The 26,565-nt window shown below is 40.6% G+C and overlaps 3 protein-coding genes across 4 annotated transcripts in view; 2 read left to right on the plus strand and 1 right to left on the minus strand.

Annotated features, from left to right (window-relative positions):
* LOC137992749 (hemicentin-1-like) overlaps positions 1 to 13,036 on the plus strand; it is a 79,731-nt gene extending 66,695 nt beyond the window's left edge. The window contains exons 47-57 of the mRNA XM_068838248.1: positions 263 to 586; positions 1,703 to 2,005; positions 2,243 to 2,569; positions 3,380 to 3,703; positions 4,921 to 5,259; positions 6,664 to 6,984; positions 7,997 to 8,356; positions 9,286 to 9,314; positions 9,805 to 9,981; positions 10,343 to 10,490; positions 12,498 to 13,036. Coding sequence (XP_068694349.1) covers positions 263 to 586; positions 1,703 to 2,005; positions 2,243 to 2,569; positions 3,380 to 3,703; positions 4,921 to 5,259; positions 6,664 to 6,984; positions 7,997 to 8,356; positions 9,286 to 9,314; positions 9,805 to 9,981; positions 10,343 to 10,490; positions 12,498 to 12,595 — 2,750 coding nt within the window. The 3' untranslated portion in view covers positions 12,596 to 13,036. The remainder of the gene's footprint in view (positions 1 to 262; positions 587 to 1,702; positions 2,006 to 2,242; positions 2,570 to 3,379; positions 3,704 to 4,920; positions 5,260 to 6,663; positions 6,985 to 7,996; positions 8,357 to 9,285; positions 9,315 to 9,804; positions 9,982 to 10,342; positions 10,491 to 12,497) is intronic.
* Positions 13,037 to 16,701: 3,665 nt separating this feature from the next.
* On the minus strand, positions 16,702 to 24,833 carry LOC137992753 (stabilizer of axonemal microtubules 1-like). Its single transcript, XM_068838260.1, has 2 exons — positions 24,685 to 24,833; positions 16,702 to 19,472 (listed from the first exon to the last, which is right to left on the minus strand). Exons 1-2 carry the CDS (start codon positions 24,720 to 24,722, stop codon positions 18,089 to 18,091), a joined length of 1,422 nt encoding a protein of 473 aa, XP_068694361.1. The 5' UTR covers positions 24,723 to 24,833; the 3' UTR covers positions 16,702 to 18,088.
* Positions 21,200 to 26,565, plus strand: part of LOC137992750 (thrombospondin type-1 domain-containing protein 4-like) — a 62,606-nt gene continuing 57,240 nt past the window's right edge. The window contains exons 1-2 of one of the 2 annotated variants that reach the window (XM_068838254.1): positions 21,200 to 21,380; positions 21,855 to 21,925. The gene's annotated coding sequence lies outside the window, so the exon portion shown is untranslated. The remainder of the gene's footprint in view (positions 21,381 to 21,854; positions 21,926 to 26,565) is intronic. The other variant, XM_068838253.1, reaches the window with a different exon arrangement.

The following is a 26,565-nucleotide window of genomic DNA, read 5'->3' on the forward strand; positions in this document are numbered from 1 at the left end:
CCTCGTTACCATAATTCTCTAGCAGATTTCTACAAAATCGGGTCTTATGAATAGGATATTTTATATTCGTTTTTGAACATATTTTACCAAATCACACCCATTCCGTTTTTTCCTCGCAGAACACTACACCACCATGTGTCACTCACCGGGCAAAAGAAATACAAACTCATTGTTATCCTGTTGTAAATTCGGGTGAACAGTTTTGTTAAATTTACTTCATGATCAAACGGTTTAGTAACCCAAGCACTTCTTTTCTCTTCAGAACCTTCTGAACCGATGATTTCACCATCAGCGGACGCGATCACCTCAGATGATCACCAAAGTGTAACCGCCGGTATAGGTTCAAAGATCGACGCTTTCGAAGGCGCTACCGTCAAAATAACATGCGAAGTGACTGGTATGCCAAAACCAAATGTGCAGTGGACCAAAGATGGACAGAGGATTTTATCTGGAGAACGAGTGCGACTGGATTCTAACGGGACGCTTATCATCCGGCGCGCTTCATTTGAAGACAGTGGTGACTACACGTGCAGCGCAAAGAGCCGAGCGGGTCAGACAAGCATTACATCCCCTGTGAACGTTGAAGGTAGAATATTAGGAATGAATTGTAAGATTGCGATGGTGAATTGCATCATTCCTATAAGAAACAGGATTGATCCTCAAGTGCTAATAAAATTTCAACCAATATCACTACTTGCCTCGAACTTGGAGCGTTCACACAAGGCCCGATCATATTTAAATTGACCAAGTTGGAATATGTTTGAGAAACAAAAAATGTTCATACCTGATGACTGAGCCTGCGAAACTGGATCGAAACAGACGTACAACAGGAACCGTTATGCATGAGCACGCGCACTTCGAAAAGTGGTGACCTCCAAACCTTATGCACATGCTTAGTGGGGAAAACTTGTACTCCCAGTCGTCCTCGTCCTCCGTTCGCAAGGTAGTTTAGGTAGTTTCGATCGTGATTTTGCTGAGTAAAGAACTTAAGATGGCGGTCAGTGGCGTTTCTTCGGTAGCTGGGAAAACGCAAAATCGGGGCTTTGTAGAGGCGAAAACACTGATCGGGCTTTGGGAAAATGAATCGTTTAAGACATGGTTTGTCTCTTCTTTGGTTTGATCTTGACTCGGAATAGCGAATGCGACGCTTCAAGACGCAGCGTTTTTATATTCGTGCTACGGTCTTTATCAGGGGTGATCTAAGGCTAAAACACGCGTCTTGTTATAATTTGGATAACGTCCGTTCCTCTTAATGAGATATAAATACGTTTGAGGTGAAAGTCCACCGTCGTCTCGTTTTAAATGAACGTAGGCGGCGTCAAGAACATATGACAAACAAATTAGTGACAACTTTTGAATTATTCCACGCAATAGTATGATTAAGGCGAAGTTTTCATTTTGGCAAAGAAAAGTAAGCTGCATTTTGATGCTCTTTTCAACCTCGAACCTCATGGTCACGTCAAACATTGACAACCGTAGACTCGTTCCTCTTTTTAACCAAGAAAACGGGGTTAGTAAGGTATTTGTGATCAACTGACAGTCTCCAGCTTCATTATCAATTTGGGCGAGAGAACAGACAGGACCGTCTCCACTCCACGTGAACAATTGTATTAGAATAATGTAAAATACAGAATCCCTCTGCGTTTTAATACTTTCACTTTGAGCAAGGTCATCTACCATAAAATCTATTTTTCTTCAACAGCAACGATGCTTCCCTTGATTGTATCGGACTCCGACCCAATAGTTTGGTACAAGGCAGACCCTCTGGCAGCAACAATAGGATCGTCCATTCGTACTCTTTCCGGGGTAAAGATATCACTGACATGTCCTGCGACAGGGAACCCACCCCCAACGGTGTCATGGAGAAAAGGAGGCAAAACACTAAGCACTCCTGGATTGTACTTGACTATTTCTGCTGCGGACTCTGATGATGTAGGCCTGTACACATGCGTGGCTACAAACATTGCAGGCTCAGCAGAGGCCAGTTCAGATATCGCCATTGAAGGTGCGATATTTTTCATTCAGGATGTTGAGTTTACCCTAACTAAAGAGGATTAATGAATACGACACTTACCTAAATCGCACAAGAGGAGAATATATTTCCAAGGAATTATTTGAAACGCTGGTAAAGCGAGAGATCGAGAGATAAGGCCTACTGAGTTACTGTAAATCAATAGTCTCTCTCCGAATTATTGTATTCATCGCATATCTTCAAATCTTTAACTGGGATGCTTTTTTTCAGCTCCCACACCACCCTCTATCGTGCGCTCAGTGGAAGAGGTGTCCTGGGACAATCACAGTCCTTTGAAAGTTTCCATTGGCAGCAGAGTAAACATCGTGAATGGCTCGTCGCTTATCTTGAAATGTATGGCCAGCGGTTTACCACTTCCGGAACTGACGTGGACCCGTGGAATCGAGGATTTAACTGATGGTGAAAGATATAACATCAGCATCAGCGAACAGACGCTAGTCATAAACGATGTCAAGTTCGCGGACGCGGATGAATACACGTGCAGTGCAACTAACATGGCGGGGCAAGATGCGGCCACTACAGAACTTGTCGTAAAAGGTATGTACTACCATTGGTAAGCCTTCAAAATGGCGAACGATTGACATTGTCTACGAATAGAAGTGGTTTATTTAGACCTAGTAAGTCTTAATATGATAAATAATGTATGACATTAAGCGGGACCATCTTTTTGAAGTCCACACTCAAGGAAAGGGACAAATTTTTCGCCAGGTTAGGATCGGAATCACTTTCAGGATCAATAGAATAATATAAAGCCATAAAAGGAAACAGGACAAAAAGGGTGTCTTTTTCCTGTCCGTTGTGTTACTTGATTAATGGTCCATTCTCCGCGGTCATTTCGGTCACATATTGAATGTGTGATATAATTGCAAAGTCCACTTTGCTAGAATTACTTCTAATTCAAAAGTAAGAACTCATGTCACGTTTCAATGTGGAATAATGTAACTGCGGATTGCGAATCAACTGAATTCTTGGTCAAATCCATATTAAATTTAAGAAGTTCTTGTGTACTTTCGCCTTATTTTCTCACAGGGCTCATACATCTAGATGATTGTTTGTCACCTTGGTTTTCTTTCTTAAAAGACTTTGAATTGTTTTAAGAAATCACCATTTTTTCGTACATTCTTTGAAAAAAGCGCCAGTGACACTCGTGATATGAGTTTGGACTGCCTGTGATCTAAATTCAAAGTGAGTAACTATTTGAAAGGCTTCGGTCGAAACCGCAAAGACTAGAAAACATGATAGACACTCGAACACATCGCTGGAAAACTAATTACAGATACAGATAAGAAATAGCTTAGTTTTTGTTTATTTTTTGCGTCTCTTTTCTTTCCTCTCATTTATATTTAGGGCCCGGGGGACCAGAGATATTCTCTGACAAGCGGGTGATAGTTGATGTCAACAGCAGTAAGCCTGTTGTGGCACCTGTGGGCGCCAATATTACAACTGTAGTCAACGCCACTGTTATCATGAAGTGCCCAAATAAGGGCACACCGAAGCCTACAGTCAGTTGGAGTCATAATCAGCGGTTTATCTTTCCGAGAGGAAGATTCTTCACAAACAAATCGTCTTTGGTTATCAGAGGAGTTCGGTTGTCTGATGCGGGGAGTTATCAATGCACGGCGTCCAATATATTTGGCCGCGACATAGAATCACTGTCTCTCACTGTCGCAGGTAACTCCATTGCGTAATAGATCCTTACGGCACCCCATACAAGCTATATCGCTCAATCAATTAGAGCAAGTTTCAATCGATTGTCGTAAAATCAAAACCAAAGTCATTACTTCGGCCAATCAAAAAGGACGGAGACAATCCAGTAAACCAATCAAAACTCGAAGTAATTACACGCAGCCGACACAAAGCGCGGGAAAATGTGCACGCGCGAGCCACGATTGGTTTTGGTTTCACTTCTGTTTGGTTGCAAAAGTGGCCCAAGAACTTTGAATCAATCACCGAGTGAAATAATGCAAAACCAAAGTAATTCGCTAATTATTTTCGACACTCAATTGAAAACTGCTCTAATTCACTTGCAGGAAAACCAATATGGTGGGTCATTTAATCTAAACGCACAAACAGTCATAAGGAACTGGGAGATTACGCAAGGACTACGATGACGGCTATGAGAACGCCACAGAATAATAGCTCTAATGAGCAAAAACAAAAGCTCTGCAAGCCCTGCACGTGCATTTTTCATTTTTGTGCATTTCTTTGCCGTCCTCGTCCTGACAACGACGTGAATTGACCAAATTTCAGGTTGTGTAGGGGACGTGAGAACATGACGAAACATTTTTAATTTTCTCCCCGAACAACCACACAATTCATGCCAAATTTATTCCCGCAACGTTGATGAACACTTTCCATTCGAACGACTAGGGGTTGTAACGAAGTTATTACAATAACGGAAAAATAATGTTGATAGACGATGTTCTCTAACCTCCCATCCAGACGACGTGAGGGCTTCGTCACTCGTTCCTTCGCCAGGAATAACTTTCGTTAGGGTGGCCGGGGGAAGAAAAATAGCGTGGTGAGCCAAAAAAAAAATGTCTGTGCGGAAGGTTAAAGGACCTAAAGCTTTCGTTGCCTTAAATGCTTAAATTAAAAGTTCTCTCTGGGGTTTGCTGTAAATTCGTTCTGAAAGTCTCTTATATTGCTAAATAAATCATGAAGTGGAGCGGTTATATACGCTTCTGAGAATAATGTCGTCCTCAAAAAAGGATTGGACTGGGTACTGCAGGAAAATTTCTACGTTTTCTATGGGATCCATATGTATACAGCTGTTTCTTTATTCTTGTTTATTTTTTTTAAGTCGAAGCTTTCTTGCAAACTGAAAAGCGACGTGGACCAGTACTGAAGTTTAGTCTAACGATTCGTGTGTGTTCTCATGTTTCCAGTACCACCTTTAATCAGCAATGTAAGAGGAAAGTTTGAAGTAACTGACATCAGAGACATTGTTTCCATAACAACTGGAGCTGTTGTTACCATTCTTAGAGGTGTGGCTGTCCGAATAAAGTGCTTAGCAACCGGCGTTCCGACGCCAAAAATCACGTGGTACAGGAATCGTCCAGGAATGAAGAAAAGATATCCAGTTGTTCAAAGTGAACAGTTGAAAGTATTGTATGACCATTCTTTGTCGATATCACACGCCGCTGTCAATGACGCTGCTTATTTCACTTGTGTGGCAACTAACGTTGCCGGAGAAGATGAAGGATCAACACTTTTGAGTATCGGAGGTAAGATGGTTTTCAGTGTAGATGTTGCCGGTAACTGAATCCATTCATTTTCAGGTTGAATCCGTTTTGACCAAGGTTAAATTGGTGATCCTCATTTACCTAAGTTGAATACGCACTCAGATGAATTGACGAAACTTTATTTGGAGTCTAAATTAAGCCTAGAGAAAAATTAGGTTCAGGTTAGGATTAGTTTTGGTTATTATACATGGATATCAGTTAATTTATTATCCAAAAGTAAATAATGAAAAGAACTTTGTTGGAGTGAGCATGTTCGTCGTTATGGTGTAGTGACGAGGACACAGGATCGTAGATCTGGAGGATCATCGTTCGCGTACCGGTAAGTGCATAGTACTGTCCTTTGTTTCCTTGCTAAATTGAATGGACAAGTGTACTTATGAATAAAGAGACCTATAAGATGATACGAAATATTAAGATGATGTGTTGAGTTGCGTAAGACAAAGCTTAAGGGAAGGTATAGATGATTTAATCCTCTTTTGGGGGGGGGGGGGGGGGGGAATGGGGGTTATAGCTGCTTTAAACTAGGTACAGTGCATGTTCAACCTAGGTAAAATGAGGATCACCAGTTTAACCTTGGTAAAAACGGATTCAACCTGAGACCGGATTTGTCCGACAACATAGACAGTGACAAACTGGATGGCCGGTCGAAAGGCAAATAAATAGATGGACGCCGATTGCAATAAGCGTCACAAAGTGTTCCCTTGCAAGACAACTCCAACATCAGTCGTGTCTGGGAATACAAACAATTAACCTCACAAGGTGTCCTCTAAACTTCGCTTCTCAAGTTAACGTAAACATTTTCACTTACTCTAACCTTAGAAAAATACTAACCCGTATTCTTACCTTATTGTTTGAATTAGATTGCCAGCAAATGCTTGGACTTAAATGTTTGACATCAAAATTGGGGTGCATCTAATTAGCGGCATTTCTGCACACAAGTGGGCTGACTGATTAAAACACAAACTGTCTGATTGATAACCTGGCTGGCTGTCTGGCTGGCTGTCTGGCTGGCTGTCTGATTTGAATCAGTCTTTCTGATTGACTGTCTTTTAAGATATATTATCACTGGATCGCAGTGTCTGGCAAATTGGCTAACATGCAAAATTGACTTGGCGTCATATGAGGGTTGAGCTTGTTGGTTCTCTAGTCTGCACCAAGAGGTATTCCGGTTTCCCCTCTCCTCAAAAAACCATCATTTGCCTTGATTTGCCTTAATTAAGTGTCTCCAATTAGTGCACCAGTGCTAGAACGACTAGACACTTAAATAATGTTCCCTTATTTCATTTAAGCTCACCTCTCCTTTTATGTTAATTGGTTTCATAACTTGCAGTTTTTTCAAGTGCTACATATTTTCGTGTTTCCTTTTTTGTGTGTGTGTTAATTCAGCTCCTCCTTCTGTTCCGAGCCACTGGCATGGGGTCAAATCTCGCTTCAATATTCCTGAGCATGCGAGGAGAACATCAACAGGAGCCATAGCTTCTGTAGTTAGAGGAGCTACTTTGCTTATCAAATGTGAGGCAGAAGGAAATCCTAAGCCAACGATTACTTGGGAAGTGTTTACATCAAACTATGAAGAGCGACACATGGTTCTAGAAGATGGCACGTTGGTGGTACCAAGCGCAGAGCTTGAGGACGAAGGAAATTATACTTGTATTGCTAATAACTCATATGGAACACTCAGAAGGACCACAACTGTCAGCATCTTAGGTTAGTTTTACTGCGGGTCAGACGAGGATGGCTTGCCAAACGAATATGGATTTTAAAACGACAAAATTTGTGTATCAAATAAGTTGAAATAGGTTTTCACTTCGCTGCGATCGGTCCTACAAAATTGCTTCGCCGTTCGATTTAAAAGCCTTCCACAAACCACACTCCTTAACATGGGTTAACGCTCGCATCCATCAGCTTACATATCTCAGCACTATGGTCATCTTACATCCTTTAACACGTTTCATAACAAACTTTTGTTTTTCATTCAACCATCGACACAGCACCAGTTTTAGAAACCAAGCCCGTCAGATCTATAAAAGTCACTAAGTATTTGTTTTACTGGTGAAGGTTACTATGGGTTACTCTAAGCGATTCTCATCAATTTTGTGTTACAGTTATTTGAACTGAAAAAGCGGAAAATGTTGTTGTTTGACCCTTTGACATGCGGTGCGCGCAGTGTAGTGGATATCGCTCGCGGACTGCACTTAAGCGCTCCGAGTTCGAATCCAAGCTCGTGGGCTTCAAGTTTACTCAGCTTTCCATCCATTCGTTGTTGGTAAAATGAGCACCAGTATTTCTGGGGACAAGTTGTGCAAGCGACGGGATTGGAGTAGCGCTCACCGCTGCCGTAAGTTACGGTAGAAGCTAAAGAAAAAGGAGCCTTCGGCTTGCTTTCGACTTCAGTCGGCCCTTGTCTTGACCTTTCCTGCGGAAGTTCGCTTTGGAGTTTTTCGCCGCCCTCCTGATTACTTTTTGAATGTTCGGTCTCGATGTATAAAGTGGACAAAATATTCTTTCAAAGCTCGATCGTCGATGAAGTAAAGACAGAGAATTGAAGACCAACTCTTGTTTGCTAACATTGTCGTCAAAGTCTTAACTTCAATTATTTTACATTGCAGCCCGATTGATTTCTCTCATTAAACCCTCCCGTTGTTTTGTGTAGGTTTCCTTCGTGCACGAAGCTGCCAAAGCGTTCCTAATCTGAAAAATCTGTCATTTATTCTTTCAGTTCCTCCTGAAATCCTGGATCGTCATTTCAGACACATTTCCTCGGACGAAAAACGAATCGAAGGTTACGCAATGGCTCATGCGGATATTAAACGGAATTCAATTTCCTATCTCACTATAGAAAGAGGCTACAATTTAATGCTGATGTGCACAGTGGTTGGCAAGCCCACGCCTGTTATTGTTTGGAGTAGAAACGGACAGTTAATCAGGAATGACTCAAGACATATGATTCTTCCAAGCGGTGTATTATTAGTGCGTCAGGTTGATACGAAGGAGTCTGGCCAGTACAAGTGTGTTGCCAGTAATATTGTTGGCAAAGATCAAGGATCTGTGCGCCTCATTGTGAAAAATGAAGCAACCGGTGAGTAGGGCTTCCTCTCATGTGGTAAGGTCACCCTATGTAATTGAATCCAGGTGGCCCTCGGTTCCAGATCCCAGCCCATGGGATTCCGGATCCCGAGTCATGGATTCTAGATTCCAAACTCACGGGCTCTACCAAAATGGATCCTGGATTCTGGATTCCATTCAGTGGATTTCGAATTCCACGTTCTGGATTCCGGATTCCAAAGCCTCACATTTGGTGGATCCCGGATTACGGGTTCCTTCACATCTGGTGAGGTAATACTGCTTATGAATCTCCTATTCATTCATTCCTACACTTCTCCATTCATTTATCCACATCTATCATTCATCATTTCATCTACACGGAGATCCTAAAGAGACGATTATGAGGGAAACGAAACCGGCACTGAAACTTGTGCTGCATTGTTAAACAGAACTATTTCGGATTATTGAATCCTGTAAATATTAGCTAACCGTGTTATTTTAGGACTCGTCTTATTCTCAAAGCCCCTTCTAGATACTTTGATTCTCTTAAAAAGAACAGACTCTACACTTCTAAGTTGGCTGGTGTCCTAAGGCTTGCGTAGCTTTCTTCCGATCGGCAGTTGTTTTTTATTTTTTGTTTTTGTTTTCCGTTTCTTTTTTCTTTTTTTCTTGTTGCATATTCACTCATGGAACGGAGTCTCTTTACTCCTTTTCATTTTAAAGGAAGCTTTACGAAAGTAATAGAAGTTAGAACAATTTTAGGAATTCAGCTTGATTTTGATGTCATCGTAAAGTCAATTACAGAAGAATATGAACAAGCTGATCCTTTGACACATTTTGCGTGACATTTTTGCAAAGGAGTCTGTAAGAACTCAAAATCACTAGTTCGGCCCTAAGTTGTTTTAGGACAAGAAACATGGCAGTTTCTGATATCTTAGTGGCAATTATCTATGTTCATTGCAGGATACTGGAGGACAACAGCTTGGAGTAAGGTAACTTTACTTTGAAAATGTGAATGCACTTTGATGAATGTCATTAACCCGCCTTTGTCCTTTCCTTTGCATTGTGGAACACTGTGCCCAAGGCCTTTGTAGAGACTACGCTATATGTACTGACCAAGGCCGTTCAATCAATTTTTATTCGAAAGTAGTTAGGTTACATGACATAGCGAAACGGTGCAATTAGTCAGTAGACCTAACTCTATTTTCAATTTCATCTACTTTTTTTTCATACTTATTTTGTATAAAGTCATTTAAGTTATTTATCAAGTCATTTTATCCCTGGGAAGTTCCTGACAAAAGATTGAAATAAAGTAATAAATGATGGTGAAGCAGGAGATGTCGGCAGCTCATGGATTCCTTCCAGGTTAGCGGACAAGATGGAGAATTTCTTCCAGCCTGCATGCCGCGCGGAAAAATAATTATCTGTTTCCCTCTACAATTCCCTCTATGGTTTTCTTACATTACTTTTCGTTTCTTTTAGTGTGGTAACTGTGTGACACACCTTCGCGGCTGGCAAGAAAGGCACATCAGTTGCATTGGTCCGGGGGGGAAGACCGTTAGTGAGCTTCACTGTATACACAAACATAAACCAAGTAAACGCCGGACGTGCATCCACAGAGATTGTCACGTGATTTGGCGAACAGCAGCATGGTCAGCGGTAAGTCCTGAGATACGTCCTGTCAGAGAAATTGGCTGATAGAAGCCCTTAGGTTATATTTGGTCACTTATTTCGAAAGACTCATTTAATTAGATGGACGCCTAATTACGGTAAATCCAGATGTCTATCTTTATTTGAGGACCAGAGTGTAAAGGACAATTTGTGACGTTTTCTAACCTGGAAATATGGGTGATGTTGAAGTTGGAGAGAGGAGCAAGCGGACATTATATGATGCTTATAAGAATTTACGTGCATGTAATTTCCTGTATTTCTGGACATAACTGATTTGTGTAAAGTCGGCGATTTGATACCTGCTCTACCAGTTACTTATCTATCTATCATTCTTTGCCTTCTTCTGTAGTGTTCGCGGTCTTGCGGTTCCCACGGAGTTAAGCTTCGTAGCATTCAATGTGTTTTTACGAGAAGCTTAAAATTGGCCAAGGGTCAGTGCCAATGGCAGAAGAAACCGCCCTTGCAAGAGCCCTGTAACAGGAAATCATGCATGCAAGGTTAGCCTCACACTAAAACCAAGCCGTGTTGTAAGTTGCAACCCGCGTTTTTTTTTTGTTTTCTATAATCATTACGAAAGCAATAATAAATGAAACTGGGAAAAAAATGGAGACCTTACAGGTGGCCTTACAGGTGACCTTAAAGGTGGCCTCGAAAAAACGAAATTAGTTTAAAGATATTTATTATACCTTTTGATAATCAAATCTCGCGGGAAAGCATACCTTTAGTGGACTGCCCTGTAGAATACGGCTGCTCAATTGATGGTGTGTACCGATGAATGATAAATGTCAGGAGCCCATCAACCGGAGCCTCCATCCAGACTATATCCTTGAGTCAACCTTTGCCCGTATCTTTTTATTTTTAGAATATTTTGTGAGACGAACGCGATCACTGGTGCGTGACTGCTTGTGATGTAATACAAAAACTTTGCTCTGATTGGACGGCATAATGCGTTCGCGGAAATTCGAACGTCTAAAAATAAAAAGATACGGGCAAAGGTTGTCTCCAGGGGTTTATATGGGAGATTGAGGCTCCGGGTGATGGGCGCCTGTAAATGTAAGATGAAACACTAAAAATGTCCTTTTTTCCATCTCATTGTATGAAAACTGGTTTACGTAAAGGTGGAACATACAAATTTTTAAAGAGTCGTCCATTTTGAATAGCACACTTCGCGTTTAGACTCTAGTGGCGCGTTTGCTTGTCCATGTTTTCATGCAGGTTGGGTCCAAGAGTCTGATTTACACTTCAACGCCGTCCACATGTGTCCGGATATTTTTGAATACGGAGACTTTTTTCTCCGTTTAAAAAAATAAATATGAGAGAATGATAACCACACATTAATCGAATCCCATCTGGGGCTCAGATTTTTCCGAGTTCCCAGTGGGTTCAATTGTAATACCTTTCATTTAATATGTGTTAATCATTCTCTCACATTCGCTCACTTTGGTGGTTGGTTGGCCGCATCATTCACAGAAATACAGGCAACTGGATTTCAATGAAGCTCTCAATGTGACTGCGCGATGTAGTTATGAGCTATGCTGTCAGTCGCTATTTGACTCTGTGGCTGCGTGATGCAGCTGGAGTCAAAGACCCATATTTCACTCTTTCTCACCATAGAGTCTCCAGTAGTTGAGTGGTGAGAGCATCCGTACTAGATCACGGAGGGTCGTGGGTTTGAATCCCATCAGGGGCTCGGATTTTTCCGAGTTTACAGTGTGTGTTAAAGAAAATACGCGTCCACACGTAGGGTATTCAAATCGTATTCACCCGTCCACACGAAAACGCTAAAACGATGCGAGTACGATAGTTTCCCTTACAAAGCATGCGCAAAGCTAGCAATTTATGAGCCCGCACGCAGCAATTTGGCGCCAATTTTCGTTTGGTGTTGATCGGTGTTCATATTTAGTGTTGTTTACATCTTCTAACATGTCGAAATCAGCGAAAACATTGCAGTAAATCTGCGAAAATTGACCTTTCTATTAACCTTCTGTTTAATCGTTTCACAGCCCTTATTGTCGTAGCTGACACGGAAAGCAGCCTTGCCATGTTTATTCGCTTCCTTAAATACTCAGCTTGAAGATTTAACAACGTAAAATGCAACTGCATGCGAGCTACAAACTTGAAAGAAGCCCGAGAAGTAAAGACATAACTTATCTTCATTACGAAAGACCGGGGATGACTGGACTCGAGCGATGACATCATCGTATACAAAAACGTCCGTTTTCGCCTGTCCACACGTATTCGGAAAGTACGCATTTTCAAAAGTCTCCACTCTGGAGACCGTTTGCGGTGACGGAATACGTCGTTTACGTGTGGACGGACGGGAAAACCAAAAAAATATCCGGACGCGTGTGGACGGGGCCTCTAATTTGTCGATGGTTTGTTTATTTATTTATTTATTTATTTATTTATTTATTTGTATCCTCTATTTACACCGTAGGTTCCTTTAGTTTCTCTTTCAAACGTACTTTGCACAACTCAAAACGTTTGCTTCTTTTCTTTGTTAGCTAACTGCACCGACAGCGCCAGATACTGCCAAAGAATCAAGCAACTCGGAATGTGTCCCGTGTATTCTCGCTGGTGTTGTGACACTTGCCGCAATTAAATTAATGGTGAAGAAGATAACTCGAAATTTGAACAAGAATATTCTATTTATTAAACCTGAAAATGGTCACGGTGTGGTTTTTGGATACATTCCGTAAATATAATCTTATATTGTACACTATCTTAAAATATGGAATGCCTATATATTCCAGAATATTACACGCCTCGAGTAAATTTTGATATCTGATCTGTCTTTTGTTGACTGGCATAGCTTATGTGTAGAGGCAAACCCGAAAAGACAATTTCGAATGAGAAATATTAATGATTTTATTTACAAAGTTCTTAAATAGCGTAGTGTTACCCTACAAGGCGTCTGTCTGGTCAGTATTTTGAAGATAATTATAGTTATGGCTCATTTAAATAATTCACTTTCAATGCGCTTTCAATGGTCTGATCAAATCTAAATGAACTATGCACAATAAAATTTCTAAAAAGAAATGTTTTCAAACGTTGCTTAAAAATGGAAACAGATTCAGAGTATTTGATATGATTAGGTAAACTGGTCCAGATTTTCGTTGCATAATGTGAATATGAACGGTAGCTCTAAGCCATGGTGTTAACAAGAGGAATTTGTAAAAGAAAACAAACAGGTGAGCGAAGTAAACGAACCGGTTGGGATTTGACAAGTAGTGAAGACAAATAGTATGGAATTCAATCATTTAAAACTTAAAGTGCCCCTCACCCCAAAATATTTTTTTCGCTAAAATGAATCTTCGCACCTGTTCGAAACGCATTGCCGCAATTTTTTCCTTTTTCTAACAAATTCTGCCATTTTATAGGCTTCGAAAGTTACGAAAATCCAAGCATCTTTTGTTCACGACCGAGTCAGAAGGGGAGTGGGTCTATTCCTGATGTGACGTCACAAACTGATTTACATTGCATTAACTCTTTGTAAACATGCATGCAAAGTAGATTGTGACGTCACATCAGGAATAGACCCACTCCCCTTCTGACTCGGTCGTGATAAAAGATGCTTGGATTTTCGCAACTTTCGAAGCCTATAAAATGGCAGAATTTGTTAGAAAAAGGAAAAAATTGACGCAATGCGTTTCGAACAGGTGCAAAGATTCATTTTAGCGAAAAAAATATTTTGGGGTGAGGGGCACTTTAAGATAAAGGTAAAGGTAAAGTCTCTGTTACGAGGCTAGGAAGGCCGATCAGGCCGGCACTTATCTCCGGTTTCCGTAGCATGAAGCGACTAGCTAGGAGTATTTCTACTCCCCCCCCTGGATGGGATGCTAGTTCATCGCACGGTTACCCCCAGCATTTTTGCCGGTACCCATTTATACACCTGGGTGGAGAGAGGCAAAGTGTCTTGCCCAAGAACACAACATAATGTCCCCGGCTAGGACCCGAACCCAGACCACTCGATCCGGAGTCGAGCACTCTGACCATGAAGCCACCGCGCCTCCCACAAAACTTAAGATAGCTGGTATGAATAATGAACAAGGTCGGCAGCTATTGACCGAATGCAAAAATGGCCGCCAACAAATTATTCTTTCGTCTTTGTGTTAATTATCCTAACTAGCCTCGTTTTACAGCCCAAATTCTTAATTTTACGCATGTGAACGAGGCTAGTTAGGCTAATTAACACAAAGACAAAAGAGTAATTTGTTGGCGGCCATTTTTGCATTCGGTCGATATGACATTACCCACCGGCAGAAATTGTACTGTGCCTCGACAAGCTTATTGTTGGTTTTCACTCACGTCACCGGCGGCCCTGCTTTTATACTCCAATACAAAAGTTGCCGGATGAGTAATTTTTACATCAACATGGCAACAGTGACGTCAACTGAAAACCAAGAAGCTTAGATGACGTCATCGACTGCTTTGCAGTGTAGAAAACACTTCGAGACTGCGGAGCAGTTCGTGGCGCGTAAATAGACCGATGATCAAAACTCTAAAAGGCAAAAATGTGGCATGGTGTTAAAGAAAAAATCTCGAGGTATTGACGACCTAACGAAAAATAGGTTTTTGCCCAATCGTGGAAAAGTAATAAAACACAAATAGCAATTGATTAAAATAAAAATATTGAAATAAATTTATAAACCAGAATTTATATTGTCCAGGACCACTTAATTCTGTTAAATCTGTTCCAGTTTGTTCTTCAAAAGCACCAGTTACCCAAAAATTGGCGTAATAATCAGCCTAAGTTGCATGAAAGCAGGCTCTTAAAACAATGATGGCGCGCAGTCGAAATAAGGGGCTCACCAAGCCCCTACATTTTGACCGCGGCGCGCCATTTTCAATGCAAGAACCTGCTTGCAGGCTACAGCCAAAGTAGCTACTTTATTTTGCGTGCGTTTGAGACCGCAAAGTAACTCACCAGAGACACGCCCAGGGCCTGTTTTTCAGAAGTCCCGAAAGCCGGTGTTTCGAGCCCGAAAAACAATTGGTGGAACTAAGATCTGTTTGTTTGTTTGTTTGTTATTAGTTCGAGCAGGTTGAAGTATTGGCAGCTATAGAGCTGATGTGGACCTGCTATACCCACCCACCCGTACACTTACTGTTTATCACTGTTTATTCTGAAAACTTTAGATTTGATCGCGTTTCCAAGACCAGAGAAAACAAAACAACTGCAATATTTCACGGCAACAAGCGTTATCTTTTTGGAAATAAAATGAGTCTTGAGTCAACCGCAGTACACCCAAAAAGGTTTGGGACCTTCGAGAAACGCGTGCTTCCCCCACTCCCTACCAGTACCGAGCTACTCATCGTGGTTTAGAACCCACTCTGATCATTCATTAGCGACAATCAGATTGGCGTACGAGAACAAGTTTTCTGTACTGCGCACGCGCATTATGTTTAATAACCGAACATTTTCGAAACGCGCGTGCTTAGACCTGAGAACTCGTACTCCAATCTGAAGGTTGCTAATTCATTCAAAAGCATTTTGTGGTATCGGATTCACCTCCTCACGGCACAAAAAACTCTTGGGGCATGAGCAAATACTTCAGGGTACAAATAAAACACCACGAAGTGAATAAGCAGAGCCTCAGTCGACAGTTTAATTGCAGTTACAGCACTCGCTTCCCACCAATGTCACGGTGGCCCTGGCTCAATTTTCAGGCGTCATGGGGGTTGAGTTTTCTAGTTCTCTACTCTGCATCGAGAGGTTTTCCTCCGGGTACTCCGGGTTTCCCCTCTTCTCAAAAACCAACGTTTGCGTTGATTTGCGTTAGTTTGTTGGTTTTAGTTAGTTGCAAAGTCCCCAATTAGTGCCCCAGCAGCGTTAGAACCCTCTTAGAAGCCTAGACACATAAATAAAATTCATTTCCTTTCCTTAATTACACCACGCCCACACTGTGAAAAAACCTTCTATTGCTGTGATTTATAATCTTTAGGAAATCGATATTTTTAACAGCTGTATCTTGTTTGCAGACTTCCTTTTTATCTCGTCACCGATCTTTTCACGGCTGTCATAAAAGCTGCAAGACAAAGTGATCGTGTTCCTGTTGAGCATGCGCTGTTGTCGCTGTAGAGCACTGAAATAAAAAACTCATCGCTTTTCTACGATTGGCCATATGATAATCTACCCGCTGTCAGCGCAATAGACCATATTCGTATTCTCAGTATTGGACTGGAACTAGCTTGCAATGGAGGCTAATGCGGGGGAATATATTAAAAAGTATTTGCATTTGAAAAGATTCCCCCGCATTAGCCTCCATTGCAAGCTAGTTCCAGTCCAATACCGAGAATACGAATATGGTCTATTGCACTGCTCGCAAGAGAAGCTGTCACTTGACCAATCAGAAGGAGGTGACGAAGTTTAAACCTGCAAAATTTGGAGAAATAAGAACTTTGGACGTAGCGAAAGCGAATGTTAAACAGGAAAATAATTGTTTCTTCTTCACGGAGGTTTTTCTCGCGGAAAAAGAATAAGACTGCGGTAAAGAGACAAGCCAAAAGAAAGCGACATGGTAGAATATTTTACGAATAGCATGCTGAAGCATTCGCCATTCACTGATGTGTTCTGGGTTCGATTCGACTGTGTTCCGGGTTGATTTCCGGACACATCATTTTTGACTCTGCTCTGTCCGAAAACGTTATCATTCGATGTTCCTATTTTCCCGTACCAACATTTGACTTTTTTGTTGGGACTACACATAATAATAATCATCATCATCGTTTATTCAACCTTTTGCGCAGCATAAACTGAATTACAAGGCAGGTCAATAATTACATGCAAATACTTATGAATTGTGACTCAAAACTACAAATGTTGTATATATTAATAAATGTAAATATTAAATACTATGTCTGTTAAGACATATCATATTTCGGTTTTTTCAACGTGATTCTGGTATTTGATGGTGCAAAAATTTGTCTGTTAGTTTTTGAAAAGGCAGGCACAGAAACAGTTTCTCCTGTTCTAAGGGCATACGGTGTTGTGTGTGTAACACGCGGCACCAAGTTACGTAGCGCGTGAGAAGAAGAGTAACTTCGCTTGAGAAATGTTATGCACGCATCCTCCATCCTCTGGCACAGCGAAATTAAGCCTGATTCTTAAGAGCGTCCTCATAGCACAGAGGCGGGAAAATAAATTTTTAGCTCCCTCTTTTGAACCGATTCAATGTGGTCACTTAAGTACTGCGTGAGGCCAGCCCAAGCGGGGCTCGCCGCATACTCTAAGACAGACCTGATAATGCTACAATAGACTAGAATAAGCTGCCTATCAGTTAGCTATAGTCTGCACTTCTTAAGATCTCGTAATGCGTATAGCCGCCTACTCCCTTTCTTTACAATATGAGTAACATGCTCCTTCCATGTTAAGTTATCCGACAGGTGAACCCCTTTCTATCAGAGAGCTACCAACTAGTAGAGGGGCTGGCGGAAACGGGCAATACTGCGAAAATCTAATACACATTTCCTTGCATTTTTTACGGGTAAAGAACCATTCCCCAAGACGAAGCACACGAGTAGATATCCGAAACAGTAAAAATTCAAATATGAGGGAGAGAGCCTGGGGACAAATTCGATGACTGTAGCATCATCTACATATTTAACTCTATTTGAACAGTTAGAGGCCATTATGTTCACAAGAATACAAAACAGGAGAGAAGCCAGTATAGTTCCTTGAGGAGTTCCGCCATTCAGCCATATGGGTGGAGACAGAGCCACCCCCACCCTCACCCTCTAGTTTCTGTTGGTAAGAAAGGCAGCAATCCGGCCTCACTAAATGTGTGTCCACATCCAGGTTATCCAGTTCACACAACATGGAGGTGCATACATTGTTAATTCACCCTTTGGAATGTGCGAAAAACTTGATATATAGCCCCAGTATAAGAACTGCGTTAACTGCTTTTTCTTTCAAAAATACCACCAAAAATAGTCCAATATGATAAAATTTGAATCTATAAAATTGCGTGAAACTGGTTATAAAATTAATCACTAAAAAACTCATTGTGGGAGAATACAATATTGCCGGAAAATCATTTAACAATTTTCTATCAACTTATAATACACTATCGATCTCTTGTATATGTGTATGAGTTTATGTCACTGCAATGTCAGTATGATTGTGAGCATTTTCGGTGACAGCGAACATTTTATGACCAGTTTCCGTCTCGTGATCAAAAACCAACGTTCCTGTTCCCTTGGTCAGTGTTTCGGAGGCCGGACACGTGATCCGAGGCCATGTATAGTCGTCGTCGTAGACGGTATCCTTGGCGATTCCCTCCGAAGTCTTAAATAGGGTGCTCCGGTCCCGGAACATTTTCGGCGGCACGACGTTAAACCTCTTGTACTTATCGAGGAATTCTGACTTTTCGGGACTCCTTTCCTGAACTGGAGGAAAGATTTCATTCCTTATCTTTGGCCCTTTAGAGTGCACGACCGGCTCGTAGAACCATTTGAAGCTAAGGCCATAGTTGGTCTTGTCATCAAGTGCGTCTTCTCGTCCGAAGCGCAGCTTAGTGCGGGGTCTAGCGGTCTTGGCTGGCACAGCCTTCTTTCCAAAATGCGCATAATCCATATGAGTGGTCTGGCAGTCCATTGTCCCATGCGGTGACTTGTACTTCACCGGTTCTACTTGCTTGCGCGGTGAAATCTCCCAGGTTTTGTAATCGTCAGTCTTTGTAGTCGTTTGCTCCATCGGTTTGTCGGTTTTGAACAGATCACTTTTCGGATTATACATCGGAGCCTTGGGCGCCCCACGCAAATCTACAAAATCTTCCTTGAAAACAGAGTTGCTATTAAACGGTTCTTCGGGCGGGACGCGTTCTTCTTGTTTTCGCTGATATCGCGGTGGTATCTCTTTGCTGTTAAACTCCGTCCTGTAATTTGTGGAATTTGCAACTGAGCCATCGCATTTGATCTTGTCCGGCTGTCTTGCAGTTGGGCGTGGCGGTTGGTTAAACCTCAGGAAGTCCTGGCGATGAATCGACGTCTCTCTGAACGGCTCTGCAGGAGGGGCATAAGAGTTACTTGCGGTCACACGTATTACACGTTGCGGCTGGGAACTCCAGCCTTTATAATCGTCATGCGAAATGGACTTGTACAAAACCTTCGCGGACGGGGCACGCATAGTTTCTCCGCGGAGATACGGGGGGATTTTAGCCGGCATGGTACGAGTGCCACGGTAATGATCCCTATGTTCCGATACTGTTTGAAACGGGTTCTTGTTGGGTACGTACTTTTCAGGTTCTTTCTGCTTGGGGGGAGTGACTTGAAACGCTACAAAGTCCAACTTTTGTGTTGTATCTGTACCCACGTCTCCCTCGCTATGGATTTTATCAGTTGGACGGAGAAATGGTCCCCTGGTCCGCTGGCCTGGTAGATAATTGGTTTTGTACTCTGAGTTAACATGACAGCGATCTTGATTAGACTTATTGATGATTCTGTTGGGACTTGAGCCTTCGTGTGGACAACGATGGCGTCTGTGAGATAAAAATTTTAAAAAGAAAGTTCACTTCTGAAGATCTCATCCTTAAATGCCACTTAAACTCCAGAAAAAAGTTGCAATAGCCCAAATCGGCTAAGTTAGGCCCGATTCACAAGGTGCCGGACGAATTTTCTACCGGTAGAAAATTCGTGCATTTAGGGGTTTCGTACACACGGAACCACGCTAAACGTACGAAAATTTAGACGCCTCGCCCTTCAAAAATTTGAACGCCCAAATTGGGGACGAATTTTTAGCCGGTACGGTCGTGTATTTAACCGACGCGCTGTGAACACCTTGACCATCCAAATTTTTGCACGACAAAAGTTTTAAGACAGCTCTCGGGACGTTTTGTGCGCTCTCGCTTTGTGCGAGGCTTACACCACGTAGTAGCCCGGCAAAGACGTGGTTGCATGGATATGTGGTAACTTAGCTACTATTGTTAGCCGTTCTCTCTCTTGACGCCATTTTGGATTTCGTAAAGTAGAGCTCTGCGCATGAACGGATGGTAAAACCACTGACAAAGGTTAAACTTCAATCTGGTTTGTCAGTTCCGTGTGAACAGAGTGAAAATAATGCACGGTTCCGTGCGAACAAAATGACCGGTCAAATTTTTCAATCGGTAGAAAATTCGCACCGTATGAATCGGTCTAAACGTTGACTTGTACCCAATTCAAATCTCCCGGGGTTTGTGTATTGTATTTGCATTATAATGTAGAATTCACATTTAAACGATATGGAAATACCTGGAACAAAACGTTTTATCCCCAAAGCGTTTGAATTGGGTGCAACAATGAGTTAGCCTATTTTTTCTATTTTCTTCTTACAGCTGTGCATAGTTAATAGAGGGGACTGGTTTGGAAGCTCGGCAAACATCAGAGTTAACAGGAGCAAACAAAGATGCCAAGATTTAGGTTTGAAAGTCCACGACCGTGCACAATCGTTTGTTTTGCGCTCATACACTATGCATGAATGAGGCCCTGACAGGGTAAATTTCGACAAGCGACATGACCCAAAAAGTAGCGACAGCACATAAAATGAAATTCCGACAAAAGACATCCTTTCCCAGCAAAATTCCGACAGTGACGTCAAGGCCGAGAATGAGCCGATTAAACCCCGACTCGAGTGATTTTAAAATTCAGACAAGCGACACGAGATCGCCCCCACCCTGTCAGGGCCTCATGAATTACGTAACCAACACGTTTCTATATTGGTTAGTTCCTCAGTACGGAGTAAAGAACTGTTGTGTTTTGTGAAAGGTCAAGGCGAACAAAGAGAACAAAAACCTACAACAAAGAAATTTGCCGGGTTTCATAACCATTCCCCTCTATTAACTACGAGTTATGTAATCAGTTACCCTGTTGTGCAGTTTTTAGTTTTAATTTATTACCCTGTTTTGCTTAATTTTGCTTGTTTTTTAACAGCATTTTTTTCACAGATAGGAAAACCTGCAGGCCTTGGTTGTTCAGAAATTTATTACTAACGTTTTTTTAAACCATTCTCTGCTTTCTCAAATCCCATAATAGACCGCTTTTATCCACAAAAATTTGCATAGGCATTGGTTTCGATTTCTCTTGGGACATCGTCATGTCCCAGGAGAAATCGAAAACAATGATTATGCAAAATTTGTTGGGATAAAAGCGGTCTATTATGGTTTGAGAACGCAAAGCACCCTCGCCTCCGTTCTCATAGGCTAGGTCACTGAGCAAAACAAACGGACTTTTTCTTCATTCGTGTACACTGGACTTCGGCATATTTAACAGAAGGAAAAAAAAGGCCAAACAAAAGGAAGAAAAACGTGCCAAGATTTTACTCTACGCTACAGTCCAAATTTGCCGGTAACTGTTCACCAAGCGGTTGGAAAGTTCCTGTCCATTTACTCTACGCCCTTGAATACATAATACAGGTAATCTTATACTAATTGAGTGCTAAACCGAAGAAAAAAACAATCCTTTCGCTTTTGGATGAAAAACGGTCAGCATCATTTTTCTACAGGTAATCACGTGATTTCGAGTGGAGAATGGAATAAATGAGAAAGAGTGATTAACAGAATTACTCGAACCCAAAGAACGACTTCGAAAACAATTATTACAAATGTTTATTCATTTAGAATTTCAGGAGAAAAATCAAGTGATTACTCATCAACAATATACATAATAGAAACAAGGCCGTGTAGCACTTATATTTCGACAGAATTATCCTCCAATAATTAGAAATCTTGAGATAGATAATCATAATTAAGGCTTGTGCATTGTGCACTCTTTTCTCCCTTTCACAAGTCATCTATGACTTTGTTTGTTCACTGACCAATAAGAATGCTTGCTTTTAATGCTTTAGTTTCCACTAAGTTACCTGAAAACTGCATTTTTTTCTTTGCCAGTAAAAATGGAGAGATTTTCCCATGTGTATTATTCGGAGAGATAACCGCCTTGTGAATATGCTGTAATTATGGTATGTGAATATGGTGTAATTCTCTAAGTCAGTTTGTGTTACAAATACTCTTCCTCAAACTTTTCAAATTGCACTCCACAGAGAGTGGATAACAGCTATCAAGGAGAAGTAGAAACGTTTTATTTGGTTCAAAATATAAGTTTGCCATGAGTGTCATTGATGTTAAGGCACAAACCTCCTCTGTGATATTTAACAATAATATTATAGACCTGTAGCCCTTGTGGGCTATGGGTCATTATTAAAAACTGGATCATTGGATAATGCAATTCGAGAGTTTTGATTGGCTAAGCCATCATGGGTTATGAGCCATTATACAATGATCTACAAACACGGCAAGCATATGCGTGATTTTTTGGGCCTTTTTATTTTTATTGTAGTCTAGTTTTCTATATTTTGGGGTCGTTTTTAATAAAACAATTATTCCACTTGCGCTTGTTGGATATAAGATGATTATAGTCAACTCGCCTCGTTGGCTATCTATCATCTCATATCCAACGCGCGCTCATGGAATAATTGTTAAATAGCCCATGAGACGAAGCCAAATGAGCTATTGACCCATGGCCCTTTAGGGCGAAGGGTCTAATTGTTTTGCTATCACCCAACTAGTTGGACAGAAAAGGCAATAAAAAAGTTAGCAAATGCAATCTGAAGAAATGTTTATTTGGGAATACAACGAAAGAAAGTGTCACGCTTTTCACTAATTGAGGACCATTACTAATAGTCCTCTAGTAGCATAGCCAATTAAAATGCAGGATTTGCATTAGGCCCGATTCACATGGTACCCGACTAAAAAGTGAGCATCATAAATATAAAAAAAAGATAAATACCAAAAATGTGATGCACAAAGACTTTTAAGGAGACTTGTGAGGTTTCTTAGCTAAACATGTTAAGAAATGCTTATACCACACAGCATACCTAAGCTTTCTATGTCAGCTGGTGAATCAAAAAGTACTGCAATAGTTCTGGAAGTGCGCATGCGATAATAATTTGCTTAACCTACTGGGTTTAAATTTCCAGAAATGTCAATCGGTTGTATTTCCCGTTTTGCTCAGGAATTGTTTTCATTTTTTAAATGTGTCGAGCTCTTTCATCAATTTTGGAAAAAAAATATGTAATTAAGTAAATAGTGAATAAATTTCAGGGTTTTTCACTTACGTTTTGGAGACCATGCATCAACACAGTTATGTGGCTTGGCAATGCTGTTATTGAAGCCCTTAATGTATTGATATGACGAAGTGAATGGGTGATGCAGTTCCAGTCAAAGCTCTCAAATTACGTTACCACACCATCAAGTCTCTATTAGCTCAGTAATTATAGTACCTATCTAGAGTGTGGAAGGTCATGGGCTCAAATCCCATTAGGTACTGACCAGTGCCAATTTTTCCAAGGACCATCAGTCCTCAAATGTTAACAGTACCTTGATTTTAGAAAAACTACCAATGTCAGATGCTTGTCCTAAACCAATCCTAAACTTTGTTCTTTTGGGTTTAACAAAAAAACTCATCCTATATATATCCATATATATCTATTTAATGAGAATAAACTTTACCATCGCTTATATACAATATTCTCATTTATTCTTATTTGTTCTCATTAAATCCCCTGATGAGTGGGCAACCACGAAACAGGCTTGTAGGGATGAACTTGTAGTTTATGTGTTTTTTTCTTCGGTATATATTTGGCTCTACTTCTATGTATTGAGCACTGTTTTACGAAAATCAAGTTTCACACTTTATATCTATATATGTATCTATATTCCTTATAAATTTGAATGGCAAATATTTATGGCATAATTGAAATACTAAATAACCAAGGCCTTGTCAGGTTGTCACTTTTTTAAATTGTATTTCGCTGTCTTTTATTAAAATTAAATTTCTAGTTGCGTGACGTGCAAAAGTTGAATTAATTAATTTTATTTACCTTTCTCCATTTTCGTTTATACTAGACTTACTGGACACATAACAACACAAGACGAAAATTGTATATTTTCTCTCTCGTAAGTTACGATCATTGTGCTTGCGTCCAGTTTCGTCCAACAGTTCAAATCCTTCTTTTTACAAAGAAAGAACATTGTTGTTTTAACTTGAGACGACCGACAAGTCGTGATCGGCATCAATTATCACTCGAGCAATCAAACAACCACAAAATTCATAATTATGTTTAGTTAAATTCCTAATCGTATGATCGTGCAAACATCGCTTCTATTGCAAAATCGAAAAGTATCCAAAGGTAAGACCTACTCCATGAACGATCAATAAGCGCAATACATTTATACAGGTGACAATTCTGCCAACAACTTTAACACTTTCAAATGGAACAGTTCGTCTTCTAATTAGAAATTGCCGGCCAAACATTCGATGTCCTTTGCCTTAACAGCAATAAAAGCTTAACCAAACTGAATATCACCACTATGTTTCTATTCAGTTGCTCCTCTTTTTTTTTTTTTACCTTTTTGCTCTCCCAATAAAGCGAGTGGACATTACGATTCGTTTGGCGATGAAATTTAATACTGAGTTCTTTGAATGAACAGCTGCCATTTCGTTAAACAAAATTAAAGATCAAAGGCCCTTGAGTTATTCTGAATCTCTTTGTTAGCGACTAAGGTATAAGAAAAGCGCGAAGTAGCTCATTTCGATTCTCAACAAAGCAGGCCTTCTGAGGAAAGGAAACTTCAAACTCAAAGCTTATTTAGGATCGAATAAACCGAGCTTTGGAATTCGACATTCGGTTACTACAGTCGTCTTTATCTAAAAGCTTACCCGCAAGTGCAGATTTGACAAATACACTTTTTTTTCATCGTAGCAGTTTTTGTGGTTGTAGCTCATGAAGAAAGCAGTTTAATATCTCTCCCTGACATAGTGTATTTCCTTCCAAGAAGTTGCTTTGCCATACACAAATCCTATTCGATAAGTTGCTATGGTGATCGAGTGCCAAGAGTGTCTTTATCCTCAAGGGATTTGTCACGACAGCTAAATTTGAATACCTTGTCCAAGAAACGCATTTAATACATAATTTTACTGAAAAGTAAGTCAACTGAACAAAATGCAAAATGCAAAATGCAAAATGCTGGATGACAGCAACATTGCAAAAGCAAAATGCTGGATGACAGTTTTAATTAGTTAGGAGCACTCCAATGAAGAATGAGCGCCAGAGAAAAGAGAAAAGAGGCTTGTACAGTGCTAGACGCTTCAACAATATACAAAAATTTGGTTTTATCAACGGAGTTGATAATGTAAATTGGCCACCGTACAGAGATTCTAAAAGCTGACGTTTCGAGCGTTAGCCCTTCGTCAGAGCGAATCGAGGGATTATGGGATTATGGGTTACAATATGTTGGCCAAAACAGCGCTGTTACTAGGTCCACAATGCTGAAGCGATTAGCGTGGGGTTTATGTATGGGAAACATGCAAAACTTTTTAAGGAACGTCAAATCTTAAGGGGAAAAGTTCGTATTTCCCACCTCAAATAAAGTTATCGTATCTTCCAAACTCTGACGAACATTCCTGGGACGTTCCGGCTTTCTCCGACACCTTTTTGGCGAACATTTTAAAAAGTAAACAAAAGTGTTTTATTCTTTTACCCACAGTTTTCATTGTAAGGCAAACTTACTGCACTCATTGCAACCGTGGCCAATGAGCTGGAAAAAAGTTTTGTAGAGCAGTGTAGTTTTCTAAAACGTTCTTTAATAATCGGGGACATTTCTGTCTAAGAGTGATATCAACGAGTTTTGTCCGGTTTGTAAGTAGAGACACTTCAAATCAAAATGTATCGATTTTCTTAAAATTCTTTTTCTTATTTTGCCTGACTCGTGCTTTCTGCCTGAGAGCCAGCTTATTATAGTGGTACTACGACCAAAAAAAGATTTCTTTTTTTTCTTTGGATTTCGAAACTATGTTAACTAAACACTAAATGATCCAAGTTTTAAGTTCTGATTTTAAAAAAAACACCTGTTTATTTTAACTGCAATTTTCTTATTTATTGGTCCGCCATTACTAAATTTAAAATCTTGAGGGAGCTGGGTCGAGGAGAAAATGACGTCAAACACTCACTAGTTTAAGAATGCAATGCGTGTGTACGCGCTGAATTAATATGCAGCACGGGAGTTTAGGGCTTTCAGACTTTTAAACCCGTGTTTTGCATATATAATCAATTGCGTTTACACGCTGAAATTTTAAGCTAGTGAGTAAATGACGTCATTTTCTCTAGATCCAACCCTCTGATGCCCAATCGGTCAGTTTTGAACGTGAGTAATGGCGGACCGTGAAATCCAAAACTTACACTCAAAATAAACAGCCTTCGGATAAAACTCAAAGCTCAAAATTTTGCCAGTTAGGTGTTAAAGCGAACACGCTTTCAAAATCTGAAGAAAAAAAGGATATGATTTTTTGATCATAGTACCACTTTAAAAGAAGTCCATCGGTAACCTTTGTGGAATACCGATTTGTATATAATTCCCTTCTTCTGACGGAATCGAAGTGCAATGAAAAGCCGTTCATCGAGCGTTCATGGTGGAGATTCAACTACGGGAAGTGTTAAAGGGGCTAGGTCACGCTATTTTAGTTAATTTGTTTCATTTTGTTAATTATGAGCTCTAAACGTCAAATTGGCAGAGCAAGAGTCTTTCATTTGCAAAATCACGG

The sequence above is a fragment of the Montipora foliosa genome, chromosome 2 (assembly GCF_036669935.1).
Source record: "Montipora foliosa isolate CH-2021 chromosome 2, ASM3666993v2, whole genome shotgun sequence".
In the NCBI taxonomy this organism is placed as follows: domain Eukaryota; kingdom Metazoa; phylum Cnidaria; class Anthozoa; order Scleractinia; family Acroporidae; genus Montipora; species Montipora foliosa.

What these genes read in the sequence shown, in the direction of transcription:
- LOC137992753 (XM_068838260.1), bottom strand. Translation starts at nt 24,722, where the DNA reads ATGAAAAAAAAGTGTATTTGTCAAATCTGCACTTGCGG. An exon ending in TGTCAAATCTGCACTTGCGG is followed by an intron (nt 19,473 to 24,684) that starts GTAAGCTTTTAG and finishes TTTATCTCACAG; the next exon opens with ACGCCATCGTTGTCCACACG.